General features: G+C 63.2%; 1 protein-coding gene across 2 annotated transcripts; it reads right to left on the bottom strand.

Annotated features, from left to right (window-relative positions):
- Positions 1-646: 646 nt before the first annotated feature.
- METRNL (meteorin like, glial cell differentiation regulator) lies at positions 647-17382 on the bottom strand. 2 transcript variants are annotated; one of them, XM_025363559.1, is made up of 4 exons: positions 17044-17382; positions 11665-12050; positions 2568-2627; positions 647-1531 (listed from the first exon to the last, which is right to left on the bottom strand). In XM_025363559.1, the coding sequence occupies exons 1-4, from the start codon at positions 17211-17213 to the stop codon at positions 1212-1214; spliced, it is 936 nt and encodes a 311-aa protein (XP_025219344.1). In that variant the 5' UTR covers positions 17214-17382; the 3' UTR covers positions 647-1211. The 2 variants fall into 2 exon arrangements, with proteins under 2 accessions (XP_025219344.1, XP_025219345.1); XM_025363560.1 differs by lacking the exon at positions 17044-17382 and adding an exon at positions 16800-16824.
- Positions 17383-17722: the final 340 nt, after the last annotated feature.

Here is a 17722-nt window from a genome sequence, read left to right as displayed (position 1 = left end):
CGGTGCACACCTGAGCTGGCACACTCCTGAGCCAGTGCACACCTGAGCTGGCACACTCCTGAGCCAGTGCACACCGGAGAAGGTGAAGGGTCCTCCCCGGCTGAGAAGGTGAAGGGCCCTCCCCGGCTGAGAAGGTGAAGGGCCCTCCCCAGCTGAGGAGAAGGTGAAGGGCCCTCCCCCGGCTGAGAAGGTGAAGGGCCCTCCCCGGCGGAGGAGAAGGTGAAGGGTCCTCCCCGGCTGAGAAGGTGAAGGGTCCTCCTTGGAGCCCCTGGAGGGAGAGGCTCTGCCCACACCATGACTTTGGATTGTGGCCTCAGGAACTCAGAGAACGAGGCTGTCTCAGCCTGCAGTTGGTGGTGATTTGTTCTGGTAGCCGCATCCTTTGGGGACATGGCGTCACCAACTTAGGTTCAGACCAGCTCCTGGGCATCCAGAGACTTGCTGTGGGCTCCTGCACTTTGGGGAGGCTGGGGCCACAGGGCAGGACCTGAATTAATGGAAATGCAGCAGCAGGCGCTGACGGACAGTGGCCGGGAGGAGCAAGGCGCGTCTGCCGAGGCAGTGGACGCCCGTGGGGTATGTCTAGCGTGGCCCTGAACAAGGGCCGTGGGCACCGAACCTGGCGAAAGATAGACTGGCTCCTAGCTGGTCGGATCCTGGTCTTTATTCTCTGGAATGGAAACAACTAGCAGAGTCCGAAAAGGACTACAGCTGGCCAAGCTCATTCTTTAAAAATAAAATGAAAATAAAAAACATATTATTTGGCTCCATAAACTTCTGTCGTGAGAATAACAACTCTGAATGGCACCTTTTCACACGTCCGCTGTGCCCCATGGCCAGCGCTTCCCCCAACACCAGGCCAGACGCCGTGACTCAAAACGTCTTTAGAGGACAGTATCAAACGGCACACCGAGGCATTTTAAGACACAGGAGTTGGTTTCCTATGGACATTTCTTTTTTACCAAAAAAATATAATAACTTAGTTTGCATTTTACAGCATTTCCAATTGGCCAGGGCGTCCTTGGCTGGGAGCTCATGGGGTTGAGTGTGGCGAGAACGTCCACAGCTTGGGCACCAGGGTCAGGCCTGGGCCCCAGGCACGCGGCCCCCAGCGGGCGGCCCCCACTGCACGGCCCCACCGGGACCGCAGCACCCACCGCAGCACGTGACTCATCAGGAGAGGGAGGGCAGCGCCCCAAGGACCCCCAGGGTCAGTCCATGCCAACCTCGCACGGGTTCAGTCCCCTCTCCTGGGCGTCCCTGTACATCCTCTGGAAGTCTTTGAAGCGTGGGGCACAGCCGAGCCGCGCCTCCCCAAAGTGCATGTGGCCGGTAAAGAGAAAGTCGCCATGCCCTGGCCGCACGCCACACTCCAGCAGCGTCCTGACACGCCCCTGCCAGTGGCCGTCGCCCTCGGGCACCGGCTCGAAGACCCTGCTTTTCTGCCGATAGAGTCTGCTCACGCGCAGGTGGATGGCTGAGTCCTGCCGCTCGGGCTCGTGGGTGACTTCCTGGATGGAGCCTCGAACGGCTGTGCGGGAAAGGAGATGGAGACAGGCAGTGAGCAGGCATACGGCAAGGCCACCGCCCCTCCCCTGGCCCCCCGCACCGTCGGGCACTGGAACGGGTAGCTGACCCCTGACTCTGCCATCTAGCGTGGAAATTCCCACAGAAAAGTACAAGGTAACAGCAGGAAGCTGCCAAGGGGTGTCCCAGATAGTTAGACTTTGTCAGAGAACAGGTGCTCTCTCTACCAAGGGCCAGACACGTAAGTGGGAAAACAGAACAAACACCGCGGTGTGTATCAGATGCTTTTCAAGTCAGAACAGCTGACACACAGGGCGCCCCTGCAGTTCTGTGTCCTGATCAGACAGACCCGGTGCCGCTCAGAGGAGAGGGTGGGCATGGGGGCAGCCTTAGGGCCGCACTTGGAGACCCCTGCCAGGCCCCGATTCCATGCCAGGGATCAGGAAAGCAGTGAGAAGGGGCCCGTCCTTGAGCTTGGAGGTGGAGTACAGAGTGGACACGGCTTCCACGGCACCACACGGGAGGCCAAACCTTTCCCAGAGAGTGTCTGTGCAAACACCACAAGCAAAGGGGCTGCAGTCCTGGGACCCCAAAGCTCCCCCTGCAGAGCCGCAGAGCCACCGGGAGCCTTAGGCATGGAACAGCGTGAACTCTGGTAGGGGGCGGGGAGTGTCCAACGCCAAGGTTGCTCTGGGCTGCTGATAAAATGCTGTTTACAAAGCACTTCAGCAAGACAAGCTGCTGGGAAACAGTGGACTTCAAGAGTCCCCTCGAAGAGCAATGATCTCATTTACAAAATGGGAAAATGCTTGACGGTCACCTAAAACAACCCCCGGTTCCCTCCAAGTGTGGGCGGTGGAGTCCCTGTCCCCAGGGCTGGTGGAGGGCCAAGCCCAGGGCTTCCGCGGCGTGTAACCCTCCAGCAGGGTCCACGCAGTGCCGGAAGGCTGTCCTGGGCCCTGAAGGGGGACCCCTGGGCCCGAACAGCTCCACGTGGCAGGAACCAGGCTCACAGGAGGTTGAAGCTACCAAGCACTCACCGAAGTCGCTGGTGCAGACGGCTAGGAGCACCTCGGTGTCACTGCAGGGACGGCACGGGGCTGGGGAAGAAAGGCAGAGTCAGGAAGCAGCCTGGATGGGGCAGGCTCTGGGATGCCACCCACCACAGTCAAAAGAGCGTCACACTCAGCAAAGCCAAGTCAGGGAGGTGTCCACGTCAAGGCACCTCTTGGCCAACGCCACTTCCGAGGTGAGTCGGCGGCACGTGCTGGAGGGGCCAGCAGAGCAGGAGACAGAAAACACAACCTCGGCCACGCCAGGGTCTCACCCAGGGGACCCCTCAGCCCCACCTGGACCAAAGGCACCTGCAACTCGGCCATGATGGGCACGTGCCCTGACAGCAACACCCTCAGTCCGGCCACGTCCCAGGGCCTTCGTGGGGAGGGGTCTTTGTGCTGTTTCCCCACTTACCTCCTCAGTGCAGCTGAGCCGGACTCAGAAATCACACTCATGCCTGACGCAAATGCAAAGCCCACCCGGGGCTGAACCGAACCCACGGGACGAGAGTCACCCCCAGCCCGGGGCTGAACCGAACCCACGGGACGAGAGTCACCCCCAGCCCGGGGCTGAACTGAACCCACGGGATGAGAGTCACCCCCAGCCTGGGGCTGAACCGAACCCACGGGACAACAGTCACCCCCAACCCACCTCCACGGCCCACGATGCCAACGCCAGGACCCAGGACCATCCTCACTTCCCAGAGTCACCCCCAACCCACCTCCACAGCCCACGATGCCAACGCCGGGGCCACCCTCACTCGCCGGAGTCACCCCCAACCCACCTCCACGGCTCATGATGCCGGGACCACCCGCACTTTCCAGCTCTCTCAAAGGGCAGACACTCCCCACAGCTGTGCCGCCCACTTCCCTGGGCCACGACGGCAGCGGCACCTGAAAGGAGGGTCACATCCTGCAGGACCCCCCATGCGGCTAGAAGGGCCAGCAGTGCTGAGACTCCAGGAAGGGGATCCCTGAGCAGGCAGCGACGCGTCCGCCTGCCACCGACGTGGGGCCTCACCCCGCAGGGCAGAGATCCAGTCGGGGCCATGGGCTCAGCCCCTTCTCCGGACGCCACCTGGCCGTGGGATGAGACACACCCCCCAACAGCTCTCGAGCCAAGCCCTGCTCACAGAACCCCCTCTGAAGCCCCTGAAGCCTGCAGGGCCCGGCCTCCCCCAGAGAATGCAGGAAGCACGGAGGCTTCTCAGAACGAGCTCCCGCACCAGCCAAACCAGGCTTTCTCGACGAGCTTCTCCCGGGGCCCAGCCCTCGCCCTGCCCTTCGCCCCAGTTTCTCAGACGGGCGGGCCACTGTGAAACAGAAACCTGCACCGCGCGTCCCCACACCCGGGACGGACTTGGGAAACGTGGTTTTATTATTTGCTCTTATTGCAGGTTTCAAGGCCTCACCGCACCTGTTCTGAGCCTCTAGGTTTTGGCCCCAAGTCTGCTAACTCAACAGAAGCTTTGAAATGTGAAATCTCAATGACGCTGGTTTCCCCGGTGCCGTTTCACCTTCTGAAGGCTCTGAAACGTCCCTGGCCAAGAGCTGGGACAGCCTTGACGTGGGGTTCGCCGGCCCTGGAAGAAGCTAACGCCGTCTGCACCCCTGGCCGGCTGTCCTTGCTGGACTGAAGTGAGCTGAGCTCTCACCTGCCTGATGAGCGTGGGTCCGAGCTGGCTGCTGGTGACTGGCGGCCCCGGGGGACAGGGCAGCACACATACCTGGCACCTTGGCCGAGGTGGGGACAGCTGCTCGGAGAGGCCATCTGGGGTCAGGAACTTGCATGGACCCTCAGGGCCTGCACATGTGGTCAATGGAGACCCTGGAGTCTGCAGTGCCCTGGGCAAGCACAGGTGTCTGTGGGCCCCTCAGGGTGGAGGTAGGAGGGACCCAGAGACAAGGCCAGGCAGGGGTGAGGGCGCCTCCCAGCCGGGCTCAGTGCCTGACTCACCGGCCCACCCACCTCCTCCTGCATTTGCTTCCATTAAGTTATCAGGAAAAAGAAGCTGCAGAGCAAGCACAGACTGCTGGGTGCCTCAAGGCCGGTCCAGCCTGGCACTGGGGGCACCTCGAGGCCGGACCAGCCTGGCACTGGGGGCACCTCGAGGCCGGACCAGCCTGGAACTGGGGGCACCTCGAGGCCGGACCAGCCTGGAACTGGGGGTACCTGAAGGCTGGTCCAGCCTGGCACTGGGGGCACCTCGAGGCTGGTCCAGCCTGGCACTGGGGGGTACCTGAAGGCTGGTCCAGTCTGGCACTGGGGGCACCTCTAGGCCGCTCCAGCCTGGCACTGGGGGCACCTCGAGGCCGCTCCAGCCTGGCACTGGGGGCTCCTTGAGGCCGGACCAGCCTGGCACTGGGGGCACCTCGAGGCTGGACCAGCCTGGCACTGAGGGCCCCTCGAGGCCGCTCAGCCTGGCACTGGGGGCACCTTGAGGCCGGACCAGCCTGGAACTGGGGTCACCTCGGGGCCGCTCCAGCCTAGCACTGAGGGTACCTGAAGGCTGGTCCAGCCTGGCACTGGGGGCACCTTGAGGCCGGTCCAGCCTGGCACTGGGGGGTACCTGAAGGCTGGTCTAGCCTGGCACTGGGGGCACCTCGAGGCCGGTCCAGCCTGGCACTGGGGGCACCTCCGCCATCCCAGCAACCCTGCAGAACGGGAGCTTCTGGCCAAATCCCCCTCCTGCTGCTTCGTACAGACTCACACTGCAGCCCCCACCACTGGGGCCTCCTGACCCGCAAGCTGGAAGCTGCCCAGTGGGCTCTCCTATGGGGACCCCGGGGTGTGGCCCACCCTTGATACTTGGTTCACCTATGTGGACCCCCATCCCACTCGCCGGCTGGGGGCCTGCAGACCATGGTGGGCCTGATGCAGGCGCGTGCTGGACAGAGGCCAGGGAGGGCCAGGACAGTGCTGGGGGGACTCAAATTTCAGGCAGCATTTTTATCCTTCACAGGTGAGACTGCACCCCGGCCAGCACCTGCCCAGTGGCCACAGGGCCAGAGGTCCCAGCCCAGGGCAACTCATGTGACTGAGGGTGGCCTCGGTTGAGAGAGAGCTGGTCAACAACAGAAGCCTGGTGACCACAGCCCACAAGAGGGTCCCCTCACTGAGCAGCACCCTACGGCTGGGCAGCCATAGCAGCTGGGCTGGGCCAAGTGGTCCTGCAAGGGCAGGAGGCAGGAGGTGCCCAAAGCCCATCCTCACAGTCAGCAACGCAGTTGGGTGTGTGTGTGTCCCACCCTGGGGTGGGGGGTCTGTGTGTGGGTCCCACCCTGGGGTGGGGGGTCTGTGTGTGGGTCCCACCCTGGGGCGGGGGGTCTGTGTGTGTATCTCCCACCCTGGGGCGGGGGGTCTGTGTGTGTATCTCCCACCCTGGGGCAGGGGGTCTGTGTGTGTATCTCCCACCCTGGGGCAGGGGGTCTGTGTGTGTATCTCCCACCCTGGGGTGGGGGTCTGTGTATCTCCCACCCTGGGGCAGGGGGTCTGTGTGTGTGGCTCCCACCCTGGGGCGGGGGGTCTGTGTGTGGGTCCCACCCTGGGGCAGGGGGTCTGTGTGTGTATCTCCCACCCTGGGGCGGGGGGTCTGTGTGTATCTCCCACCCTGGGGTGGGGGGTCTGTGTGTGTATCTCCCACCCTGGGGCAGGGGGTGTGTGTGTGTATCTCCCACCCTGGGGCGGGGGGTCTGTGTGTGGCTCCCACCCTGGGGTGGCGGGTCTGTGTGTCTCCCACCCTGGGGCAGGGGGTCTGTGTGTGTATCTCCCACCCTGGGGCGGGGGGTCTGTGTGTGGGTCCCACCCTGGGGCGGGGGGTCTGTGTATCTCCCACCCTGGGGCAGGGGGTCTGTGTGTGTCTCCCACCCTGGGGCGGGGGTCTGTGTGTGTATCTCCCACCCTGGGGCAGGGGGTCTGTGTATCTCCCACCCTGGGGCGGGGGGTCTGTGTGTGGCTCCCACCCTGGGGCGGGGGTCTGTGTGTGTGGCTCCCACCCTGGGGCAGGGGGTGTGTGTGTGTATCTCCCACCCTGGGGTGGCGGGTCTGTGTGTGGGTCCCACCCTGGGGCGGGGGTCTGTGTGTGTATCTCCCACCCTGGGGCAGGGGGTCTGTGTATCTCCCACCCTGGGGCGGGGGTCTGTGTGTGGCTCCCACCCTGGGGCAGGGGGTGTGTGTGTGTCTCCCACTCTGGGGCGGGGGGTCTGTGTGTGTGGCTCCCACCCTGGGGCAGGGGGTCTGTGTGTGGCTCCCACCCTGGGGCAGGGGGTGTGTGTGTGTCTCCCACTCTGGGGCAGGGGAGCCCACAGGCCCAGCCGTACACGTCCCACCCCGGGGCCTGGGCGTGCGAGCGTATCCAAGCCGTAGCTCATCACCGTCTGTGAGTCACGGCCCCACGACCTCAGCGGACGGCTGAGGGGAAGGATGGAGACGCTGCCCTCACGTGCCCTGCGTATCCCGCCCTGACTCATCCGGCCAACAGCGGGGGTGTGGGGCCCGGGGGCAGTCAGCACCTGCAGCCTCGCCTGCTGAAAGCCTCTGGAGACGACTCATCGACAGCTGAGCTAGTAACAAGCACCCTGGAGACCTCCCTGTTCTGATTCTGAGCTTTACAAAGCCGAGGTCGCCTTCACGGAGAACACAGGGTGGACTCCAGGAGACGATCTGGAGACAATTATTAACAGGAGCCAGGCTCATAAAGGCTGCAGAATGCGCTGGTCACGGACACATCACATCTAGCTTCCAGGCGGCGGGGAGGGTCGGCAAAGGGTTGGAATCCTGGTCCCTCCTCGTTGGAGGGGAGGGCTGGGGTGTGGACATCTCAGGACGGTCACTCAGGAGCTGGCATGAACAGGGTGGGAGGCACCAGCACGGGGGGGTTGGGGAAGCTGCTGTGGGGACTTAGGTTGGACAGCAGGTGTAAGTGGAGAGGTGGTGCCGTAGGTAAAAGCAGGACGGGCTGGTTCTGAGGAGAGGCTGAGAACGACAGACACCGACCGGTCCGGCAGGACTGCCCAGGTAAGGACAGCCAGAGGGACTCACATAGTTCTGACGGGAAACCTCTGTGGCCAGGACTGCCGGGTCTCCCACGCAGCTGGTGACGGGGGAAGGCGGGGACACGCTGCTTTCAGAGGAGCTGGTGACGGGGACAAGGTGCTTTCACAGGAGCCAAGAACAGGGAGCAGTGGGTAGGGGTGGAGGGTGGGCTCCCGTGGGCTCGAGGACCCAAGGCCGAGCTCCCAAGGCTGCCATTGTCACCGTCGCAGCGAGGTCGCACTCCAGGCTGCAGTCCATTGCTGGGGGGCCCCGGGGGTGTTGGCCCCACGGCCCTGCCCTTCCCCGCCTCCCTCTCTTTCTCCCTCCCTCTTCCTGGTGAGGAAGCTGGCAGGGGCCACGCCCTTCCTCTCCACAAGCCCGGAGATGGTTAAAATGAAAATTATAGTGGCTGGAGAGAAGCCACCAAGCAGGAAGCCAAAGATGGACGAGAGATGGGACGCCTTGGAAAAAAATCAGCCCCTCTCCTCTGCCTCCAGGAAATAATGAGAATTATCTTCCACACTTTTCCACCCATCCCTCCCACCATCAAGGACTTCTCCAAACTCTGAGGCTCCTGGAGGGGGCTCATCGGCAGGGACCCTGTGCCCGCCAAGCTGGTCATTCACCTACGGGCTCAGCCAGGGGCAGGACTGTAAAGGGAGGGGGCGTTGAGGCCCCTGGGACGCTGCAGGACTCCGGCGTCCCGGAGAGCCAGGGATGGCACCGTGTGTTCACGAGCAGCATCAAAGCAGCGTCCCCTCCCCTCCCACTGTCTGTGTCCACGATGCTGCTGCCCGGCCCTGGGCACCTGCTCACTGGGGCCTGCACCCCAAGCTCCAAGAAGACGTGACCAACCCAGGAGCACCTGACACATGGCCCTAGGAGAAGGTGAAGGACAGACTGGAATCCTGGGACCTGCCTGGACTGCCTAGGGTCTGTGTTCCCCAGAACCAGACAGAGCCCCCACCCACATTCCCCAAGCCACTGAGCGGTGCCCGTTTCCCGGATGCACTGGCCTGGGAACAGCAGCCCCACACAGCCTCAGCCAGGTCTGCTGGGCACAGGTCTGGGCACGGCCTGGAGTTGCACCTGTCCACTCTCTGCGCCTCCCATCCTGCAGGGTTTCCTCAGCATCCAAGGAAGGCGTCCGTGTTGCCTGCGGAAGCGGCCAGTGCAGGGCTGGGAGGTCCTGCCCACAGGTAACCAAATCCCAAGGTCCTGGGGCCGGGTCCCCTCCCTCCTGGCCCCGTCTGTGCCCCTGCAGGAACAGCCTGCCCCTGTGTTCTGGCCAACTCCAGGTTATCAGTGCCGCGTTTATTCAAGGAAGCCGATTACGGAGCACGAAGGTGCCACGATCACGCCTACAAGAACCACCAGAGCAGCGGGTTTCCTCCTGGCTGGGCAGGGGACGGGGCTCACACCCCATCTCTTGTCCGGCTTTCCAGCCCATGCAGCCTCTGTTCTCGTCAATCAGCCCAAACTGGACCATCTGACTCACAGATGAGCTCGTCCACCTCTCGGCGGGTCGCCCACGCCAGGCCAAAGGCATAGGAAAGGCATAGGCACACCTCAGGCTCAGCGGGGCTGGCGCTGCGCGGCTCAGCCTCCATCGGCTCTCGCAGCTGCAGCAAGAGCAGGAACGGGAGACAAGGGAAACCGCGGCGCTGGCTGGACAGAGCTGGGGAGCCGGCCTCGCCCAGGGGACAGCGTCACTGCTGCCAGATGGCCGGCACCGACATTCCACATTATGTACCCATTCCTGCGGCATTAAGGGCTTAGGGGCCCCCGTCCCCTGATGAAAGGCGAATACCCTGGGGACAGGCGATGCATCAACCTCCTCGGATCCCTCCTGCCCCTCGACCCCATCAGGATAGGAGAGGCCTCTCGTGAGGGCCCTGGAGGTGCTCAGCCCAGGGAGGGGCCCTGCACCTGTGCCTGTTCCCGTGGAGACGCCAGGCGTCGGGTGGGTCCCAGCTCCGGGGCCCCCGGTGAACCTCCGAGTCTGGGCCCCTGTCCTCAGTTCCGATGGTCCCTGCACGTCTGCTTCCTCAGATAGATAACCCATCAGGCACAGAGCCCTGGAAATCACCTCAGGCTCGGTTTAAGCAAGTGCCACAGGGTCACCAGGTGTGAACAAGGAAACCCCAGCACCTGCCTCACAGGACACAGCAAAGTTCTGGGACCCCCAAGCCAGCCTGACATGTACTGGGCCACAGTCCTGCGCAGGACCCCACAGGCCCAGGAGGCACACGAGGGCGAGCGAGGACCCATGGCCAAATGCCTGCTCTGGTCCCTCGGGGCTCAAGTCACTCCTCACAAGAGGCCGCTGCCTCCCTGCGACCCCACAGGACCCCAAGGCAGCTCAGCCCCGACCCTCCTGTGCCTCTCCCAAACCCACCCACCGCCCCAGCCTACACAGGGCCTGGAGGCCTCGGACCCCACCCCCAGAGGCAGGAGAGACAGTCTCTGTTCCCAAAGGAGAGCTCACAGGCTCCGTAAGGGTCACCCCAGCCGACACGCAGAACCATTGATTTCCACTGGAAGTGTCGAAATTGGGCCTGTGCTGTGTGGACGTCCAGGTGTGCATGGCAGGGACTGACTGTGCTGCAGCCTCTTTAAGAATCTCACTCAGAAGCAGAACAAAGCTCAGGCCACAGAGCACGTGACCTGCAGCCCAACGTCTTCAAAACCAATCATCACTTCAATCAGCAGAAAGAATGTTAGCAAGTCACTAATATCTGGCCTGGCACCTTTACCTCCGGTTAGAAAGACTGAACTTGGTGCTTGGGTTTCTCTAGGTTTTGTCTCATTGTGAGTTTCTCTCCAGGACCCCCAGAGCAAGGCTGGTGCCCCCTCCCCCAGATCCCCCACCCACCATAACTGTTGGTGACCAAGATAAAGGCCGCTGTGGTTGAAGTTTTATCCAGCGTGCAACCAACCACAGCACAGCTGAGTTTGCACCAGCGTCCAGCCCTGCGGGTGCTGAGGCCCAAGCGGCAGTCAGAGCTCATGGGCCAGTCAGGATTCCAGGCAGACGGCCCTACGCTCACTCTGTAAATGACCAGTCCATTTGGGAGAGATTTCAGAGAGAGACGGAAAACTGATCTAGGCCAAGAACATAGAACACAAAAACGTGGGCTCCCGTTCAGGATAAAAGTCTGCACACCTGAGGCCGAGGCCACACAGACCATGGAGGTCACACAGCCCACAGGTGCCTCCCGGGACCTCATGCCTCCTGGTGTCTACCCTCAGAATTTTCTAGAGACCAACACAGCCCTCCACAAAGGACCTGTCCCCCAAGCACAGGCGTCCACAGACGCCACGTGACAACTCCACTCCCTTCTGGCCACACAGGGAAGCTGTCTGCTTATCGTACCCACAAGACCCGTTGGGGACGGGGGTGGCCCCAAGTTCTGGGCATCACAGCTGAGCACCGCTCCAGGCTGAGTCAGTCTCAGCTCCCACCCAAAAATTGACGTTTCAGGGTCTTTAGCCGACACCAGAAACACCCAGCCAATTCCCAGGGCAGTTTGAATGACAAAAGCACCCGTTTCAAAGGCACTTCACCATCCACAAGCACAGGGGCGTGTCTGACCCAGCAATGGCCCAGCCGCCCACAGGGGGACGCTCGCCATGCTCCCCAGACACACCTCCCGGGAGACAGGCCCCGCTTCGCCAAGGCCATGCCGCCCAGAACACTAACCCAGATGGGCCAGTCTTTTCAAAGGTGGTTTTAGTGGGAAAGGCTGCATCTCAAAGATGGTTTAGCTTGGCCGTCCCGCACCCCCCACACCATGTCACACCCCTAGGAGGGCCCCTCTGCGGGCGCCAGTGCCCCCAAACCCCAGTCGCCCGTGGGGTTCTTTGGGTAAAACGTCATGTCCGAAGCACAGACACAGGAGGGTTTTCACCAAGGCTGAGCAGACGAGGGGGCAGGAAGAAATCAGAGACACCTGTCAGATCACAGCCCCACAATGACAAGGCCTGCCACCCCGGACAGGGGAGCCTGCGCCAGCCCACCACCCCCGACCCGGGCAGGACACTCACCAGACAGCTCGTGCAGGTCTGACGCCCTGTGCCTCCTAATCAGCTCATACTGGAAGCCCGTGGTCCTCCGGCCGATATCCTGCTGCGGCGTGGCCTCCACGAACAGGCCGCCCTGCTCCAGGCCAAAGCACTGCACCCGGCCGGGCCTGCCATCCCCGTCCGGTACCAGCAGTCTCAGTTCTCCAGTTTTTTCCAAATAAATATTGGCCCCCGAGGAGTCCCTGAAGGGCTTGATGCACACAGTCAGGTGCCGGGCAGGCGAGAAGGTGTTGGGCCGCAGGTTAACGATGAGAGCACCTGTCGGGTACATCCACTCCACAGCGCCCGCCGCGCAGCGCAGATACACCTGCTCCACCTCCTTCCTGTGCGTCTCGTGCGTCAGCCCACTGCAGAGGACAGACACGTCAGCCAGGCCCGGAGCTGAGGCTCCTGCCCCCAGCACACACCCCACCCACACCCACAGACAACCAGTAAGGATGACACCTCTCAAAATGATGGCGGCTCACGGACCCACCCGCTGCCAGCCACAGGTGCCATACGGACCCCTGCCCGTGAGGCAGGCCGGCGCCATCTCCGCCCTTCGGCACAGGGGCCCCACCCGGTTCCTTCCAGTGCATCTGCACCAAGAGCCACGGTGGGGCCGAGCTCCCAGGAATGCAGGTGGTGCTGGCCCCCAGGCTCTCCAGACACCCTCCAACACTCAAGAGTCTGTGCCTCTGCTGCCATAGTGTCAAACACCAATCTCTGCAGTGTTCCTGAATCAGGGTGGCTGGAGGTGCCGGGGCAGTGGGAGGGAGCCCGAAGGAAGGGATGGATTCCTCCGGAATATCACAGAGTATCATGGAAACACCAGCAGGCCCTGTGTACCAACTCTGGTTCCAGATGACCACGAGGGCTGGGACGCTAGAGGTAAAGTGACGGTGGGACCCCACGCTAGAGGTGCGTGAAGGAGGAACCCTGGGATGCAACCTGCCCAGAGAGCAGCTTTTAAATTAATCCAGAGGGTTGGCAGTTTGGGGGGAAGGAGATACTAGATGAGTTTTGTTTTTAGCACCTAATTAAGCATAGATGTTTGTACATTTTTCAAAGTAATGATTTGACCGTTTTCTGCAAGCCTGAAGACCCTGCACTGCCGACAGTGTGTGTAAAAATAAGCTATCGTTAAAGCAAGATTCACTACAAAAGCGAGGTGAACTTCCTCCACAGGGTGAGGATTCGGGTGGAGGACTACTGTGTGAGTAGCAAGCTAAGTTTACCCCCATGAACGCTAAATAGAAAAAAATGAAGTGTGCTTGGAGAGGCAGGTCCTGAGTAGAAACAGTTATATTTTCGAGAAACTGAAACATCAAAAACCTTACACTTCTTCTCCACACTTTAATGTAAATGCCAGCTCGTGGCTAACAGTCACATCACAACCACCAAGTGGGCCTGGAACTAACCCAGTGACTTCAACTAAGTGTTTTATTACATGAAACTGGGTTCTGAGCAGATCTCAGACAGGTTCACCCACATTCTTAGGATTTTTATGTGAAATAAGCAATGCTCTTTCCAGAGCCCTGGCCTGAGCGAGTCACCAGAAACCCTTTCGGCAGCAGAGAAAATGCGTAACATATGGTTTGCATTTACTGCTGCTGACTCACACTCTCGGCCCCCAAACCTCACTTTTCATAGGCTGCAGGCCACATCAGAGGGAGGTGTCGAGGGGTGCACTCCTCCTCACCCTCTCCCCACCCCCACAAGGCCCTAGGTCATGAGTGGCCACGCCGCACCGGCTGCCAGGATCACACACCCAGAACAGACTCACAAATTACAGTCCATAAAGCTCACGCAAGCTCATCTAACACATACGTGGGGAAGGGCATGATGATCGTGCTGTGTGGACACTGGACTCAGTGGAGAGTGGCTGACACACTCGGCTACACTCAGTTCTCTCCTTATGCAGCCTCATCGTCGTGTCCCTCCCTCCCGACTCTGGCATCGAGGCCACTGTCCTCCTGCCCCTGCTCAGGCACCCAGCCTCAGCCCTCTCTCCACATACACCGTCCTGACACGTTGCCTCCTCTCGGGGGGTCCTGAAGCTCGAGGGAGTGGGCTCTGGTCACCTCTGACAGTACTGCCTTCATCCGAGCAGGGGAGGGGAACAGCCACAAATCAGCAGGGGCGGAGGGCACCCTCCTGGGGACAGGCAGCCAACCCACCTCTGCCCAGGGGGAGGCCAACTTGAGCCTTGGGGCCATCCTGGCCTAGCACATGCTACCTGCATCTGGTGGGCACATCTGGCTCCACCCACTCAGAAGACACTGGGCAAAAAGAGGACGAGGACAAAACGAAGGTGGACACAGAAGAAAGAAGGCACCCGGCTACCTCACCCTTCACCTAACGTCTTCTCAGCCCACTCAGAGGGGTCTGCACCCAGCGCAGGGCCTGCTGCCCTCTTTTCTCACATTCTTGCGAAACATCCAGACCAACGGGACTCCAGCTAGGCCAGTGACATGGGAATTTTCACATTAAAATCAGTAGCATGTGATGCACAAGACCCATGTAGATTGAAAAAAAAAAGTAAAACGACGCGTCCTTCAGCCTGGGACCCAGCAGACCTCGGCACGAAGTCCAAGACTCATGGTCTACCAGAAAAGCGAGCGCCTCAAAGTTCTCACCTCCAAATATCCAGCACCTCAGCAAACCTGGAAACAGAGTCTGTTTACGCAAAATTGGTGGCATTGCAAAAATGTGACATATTCAATGGTCATGGATGAGGGCATTTTGCGATTTTCACAGGAGATGCAGGTGACACACACGCAGTTCTGTTGTGATAAAACTAAACCGTGCAGACAAAACTGTGGTTCTGTCCAACTTTAGGAAACTGGCAAGATTGATTTGATGTTGGATAAACAGACTCAACAGATGCATTTTTAATAGTCAGCAAAGGTTACCACCCAGGTGGACATGCTTGTGGGGCACCTTCGTGGAAAGGAGGGCAAATCCCAAGTGGATCAAGGGACTCGCTGAAGGAGGCAGTACAGGTGCACTGGCGTGTTGCTGAGGCACCAGCCCACACACCACAACTCTGAGTCACCAGGACAAAATGCCCGGCTCCTGTACGAAAGTCAGGAAGGGCTTTGAACCCACTGGCAGGTCACCTTTCCTTTCCCCACCTTGCATGAGAGACAAACCAGGTGTGACCGCACCTGCGATGCCTGGGCTGACACAAGTGGGAAAGTTCATGGTCCAGCTTTATGGCCACTGGCTGATAAAGACAGGGCGCTGGTCCTGCCTCCCCCAAAGGGAAAGAGGCTTCATCATCTCCTACTTAATTGCTTAGAAGAAAAACCCAGCAACAGAGGCTGTCAATGCCGTCACCAGTGTCATGAGGGGCAACTGTCCTGCTATCAGGGGATGAAAATCCACCCAGCACACCAGTGCTCGCTCCACGCTGTGCTTCTTCAGGACAGCTGGTAAAAAGTCACAAACACTGGAGGGTCGCAGGCAGGCCGGTGCACTCCAGTTTCGACAGCGAGTCACTGATTTGTGAAGTGTGGGGATCAACGGGGCAGTGATTACAACAAAAGAAAGTCTCACTTATGCCCCAGAAGCACAGCCAGGCCCCGTGTCCCCTCCAGATCACACCTGCAGCTCCAGCAGCCCCCACAGCTGCCCTCTGCCAGGCTCTGCAGGTGGGGGTGGGGGGCCCTCCGGGGAGTCTGAGGCCAGGAGCACGCTGGCAACGACGGGGCGAAGAGGGTCTCCGGGTAGACCGGAGGGTGCACAGGTCCTGGAGGGCAAACACTCCTGTCCCGCTGCCATCACCCGGCTGGAGGAGCCGCCCGCCCCTGGAGGTGGAGGGGCGGCCTCCCACCCACCCTTGGCTCCCTACCGCGCCCTCCGGGCCCCAGGAGACGCCCCCTCCCACGGGGCACACAGTCCCCTGACACCCTGAAAAGGCTGCCGGCTCCTTCTCAACAAACTCAGCCTGGGCGGCGGGGGCTGCGTTTCTGGTTTCGGTCCGCTGAAGCAAGACGCCCCAAGGCCTCGGTTTAGGGGTGCACTGACCGCCCGGCAGAGGCAGCGAGCCGGAATTTAATCACTACGCGGGGGCCAGGGCGGCCCCAGAAGAGCTGTCAGCCTCGGAGGCTCCCAGCCAGCTCCGCCGGCGCCAGCGTTCCCGGCCGACCCTCCCCCAGGCCTCCGTCCGCCCGCGGCCCAACCTCGGCTCCCGCATCCCCGCTCCCGGCCGGGCGGCTTCTGCTCCCGGGACAGCCGGGCACCGCCCACGGCTCTCTGGGGTGACTCTCCCTCCCAGCGCCCCGCCCCTTCCCCGGGAGGCTCCGCTGGGGGGTGACCGCGGCTCCCCTTCCCCGGGAGGCTCCGCTGGGGGGTGACCGCGGCTTCGCAGAGACCCAGAACGGAGGCTGCGGTCCGGGGAGACCCGCGCCTGCCCCGCGGACACCCGCCCCGCACCGGCTCTGCCCCGACCTTCTCGGAAAACAGCTTCGCTCGAAATAACCGCGTGACTCGGCGGCCGGCGGGCGGGGGACGGGCCGAGGGGAAGCGGGACCCGGGCCCAGGCCGGCCCGGCCACGGCTTTCCGGGAGGCGCGCGTCACTCGGGTCCCCGCGCAGCTGCGAACTCCGGAACTGGCGACTCCGAGGCTCGCGCAGGGCGGGTTCGGCCGCCCTGGGATTCGCGTGGGAGCAGCGGCGGCTCCCGAGGGGCACTCGCGGCTGGCGCTGCTCTCGGCGGCCACACTCGAGTTAAAAAAAAAAGTCCTCGGCTGCCACCGCGGGTGGGCGGAGGGGGGGTCGCCCAGCGCAGCGCGCGCCGCGGCCAAGGGCGGCCTGACCTTCACGGGGCAGGCGCGGGGGGCCCGGCCGGAGCCGCACTCCGCCCGGTTCACAGGTGCCCGCCCGCGGCTCCCCGAGACAGAAGCGGCCCCCGCTGCGGTCCGCGCCCGTCCCCCGACACCGCCGCCCCCTCCCGCGGCCGCCCCTTCCCGCTCCGGCCCGGGGCGGCCTCGGGGCGCGCAACTCCCGGAGCCTGCAAGGAAGGGCCCGAGCACCGACCCCCGCCTGTCCCCGGGATGGGGTCGCGGGACCGGCGGCCCCCGAGGCTCGGACACGCGCGGAGCCGGGACCGACCCTGCCGCGCTGCAGGCGCGCCTGCCCCGGGCGTCCTCCGGGCCAGGGACCGGGACGCCGCAGGCCCTTTTGTTCTCGAACCGGGGGCGGGGGACGGTGGGCACCGGACTGGGCCTGGAGAGCGGCCCCCGGAGCCTCTGCCCCGCGCTCGCCCCTGGCCGCGCCCCCGCACGCTCGGCCGGCCCAGGACGGGAGGGGACGCGAGAGGAGGGGGCCGGGCCGGGGTCGCGCCGCGCACACTCACCTCCCCTTCCAGCTGCACAGGTCGCTGGAGTACTGCGCGCCCGCGCCGCCCAGCAGCACGGCCGGGAGCAGGAGCAGCAGCAGGAGCGGCGGCGGGGGCGGGCCCGGGGCGGGGGGTCGCGGCCACAGCTGCCCCGCACGCCCCCAGGCCGCCCGCGCCGCGCCCCGCATGCTCTGGCTCCGGCTCCGCCGCCCGGCCCCGCGTCCGCGCCCCGCGGAGCAGACCCCGGAGCCGGCGAGCCGGGCGGGCTTCGAGTCCGGGTGGTCACGTCGCGCGCCCCCCCGAGTCCTCCGCGCGGCCGCCCGCCCATCCCGGCCCGCTGGAGCCGCTGGAGCCGCTGGAGCCGCCGGAGCCGCCGGAGCCGCTGGAGCCGCGCGCCCTGGTCCGCGCCCGCCGCCGCCGCCGCGCCTCTGAAGTTGACGAGTCCGAGTCCGCCCGGCCGGGCTCAACCGGGGGGTGGGGCCCACCCGCCGCCCCGCCCCGCCCCGCCCCGCCCCGCGCCGGAAACTCCTCCCGGGGCGCCCGGCCGGACGCGCAGACACCGAGTCAGCAGCGAATCGGGGGCGCGGGCGCCGGGGCGGGGGCGCTGCAGGAGGAGGGGGCGCGCCGGGCCGCGAGCGGGGTCCGCAGGGAAGAGCCCGGCCTGGAGAGCGGAGTCCGGGGCGCGAGGGGGTGCGAG

This window comes from Theropithecus gelada, chromosome 16 (genome assembly GCF_003255815.1).
Source record: "Theropithecus gelada isolate Dixy chromosome 16, Tgel_1.0, whole genome shotgun sequence".
Lineage (NCBI taxonomy): Eukaryota > Metazoa > Chordata > Mammalia > Primates > Cercopithecidae > Theropithecus > Theropithecus gelada.
This window is presented reverse-complemented; position numbering and strand designations above follow the sequence as displayed.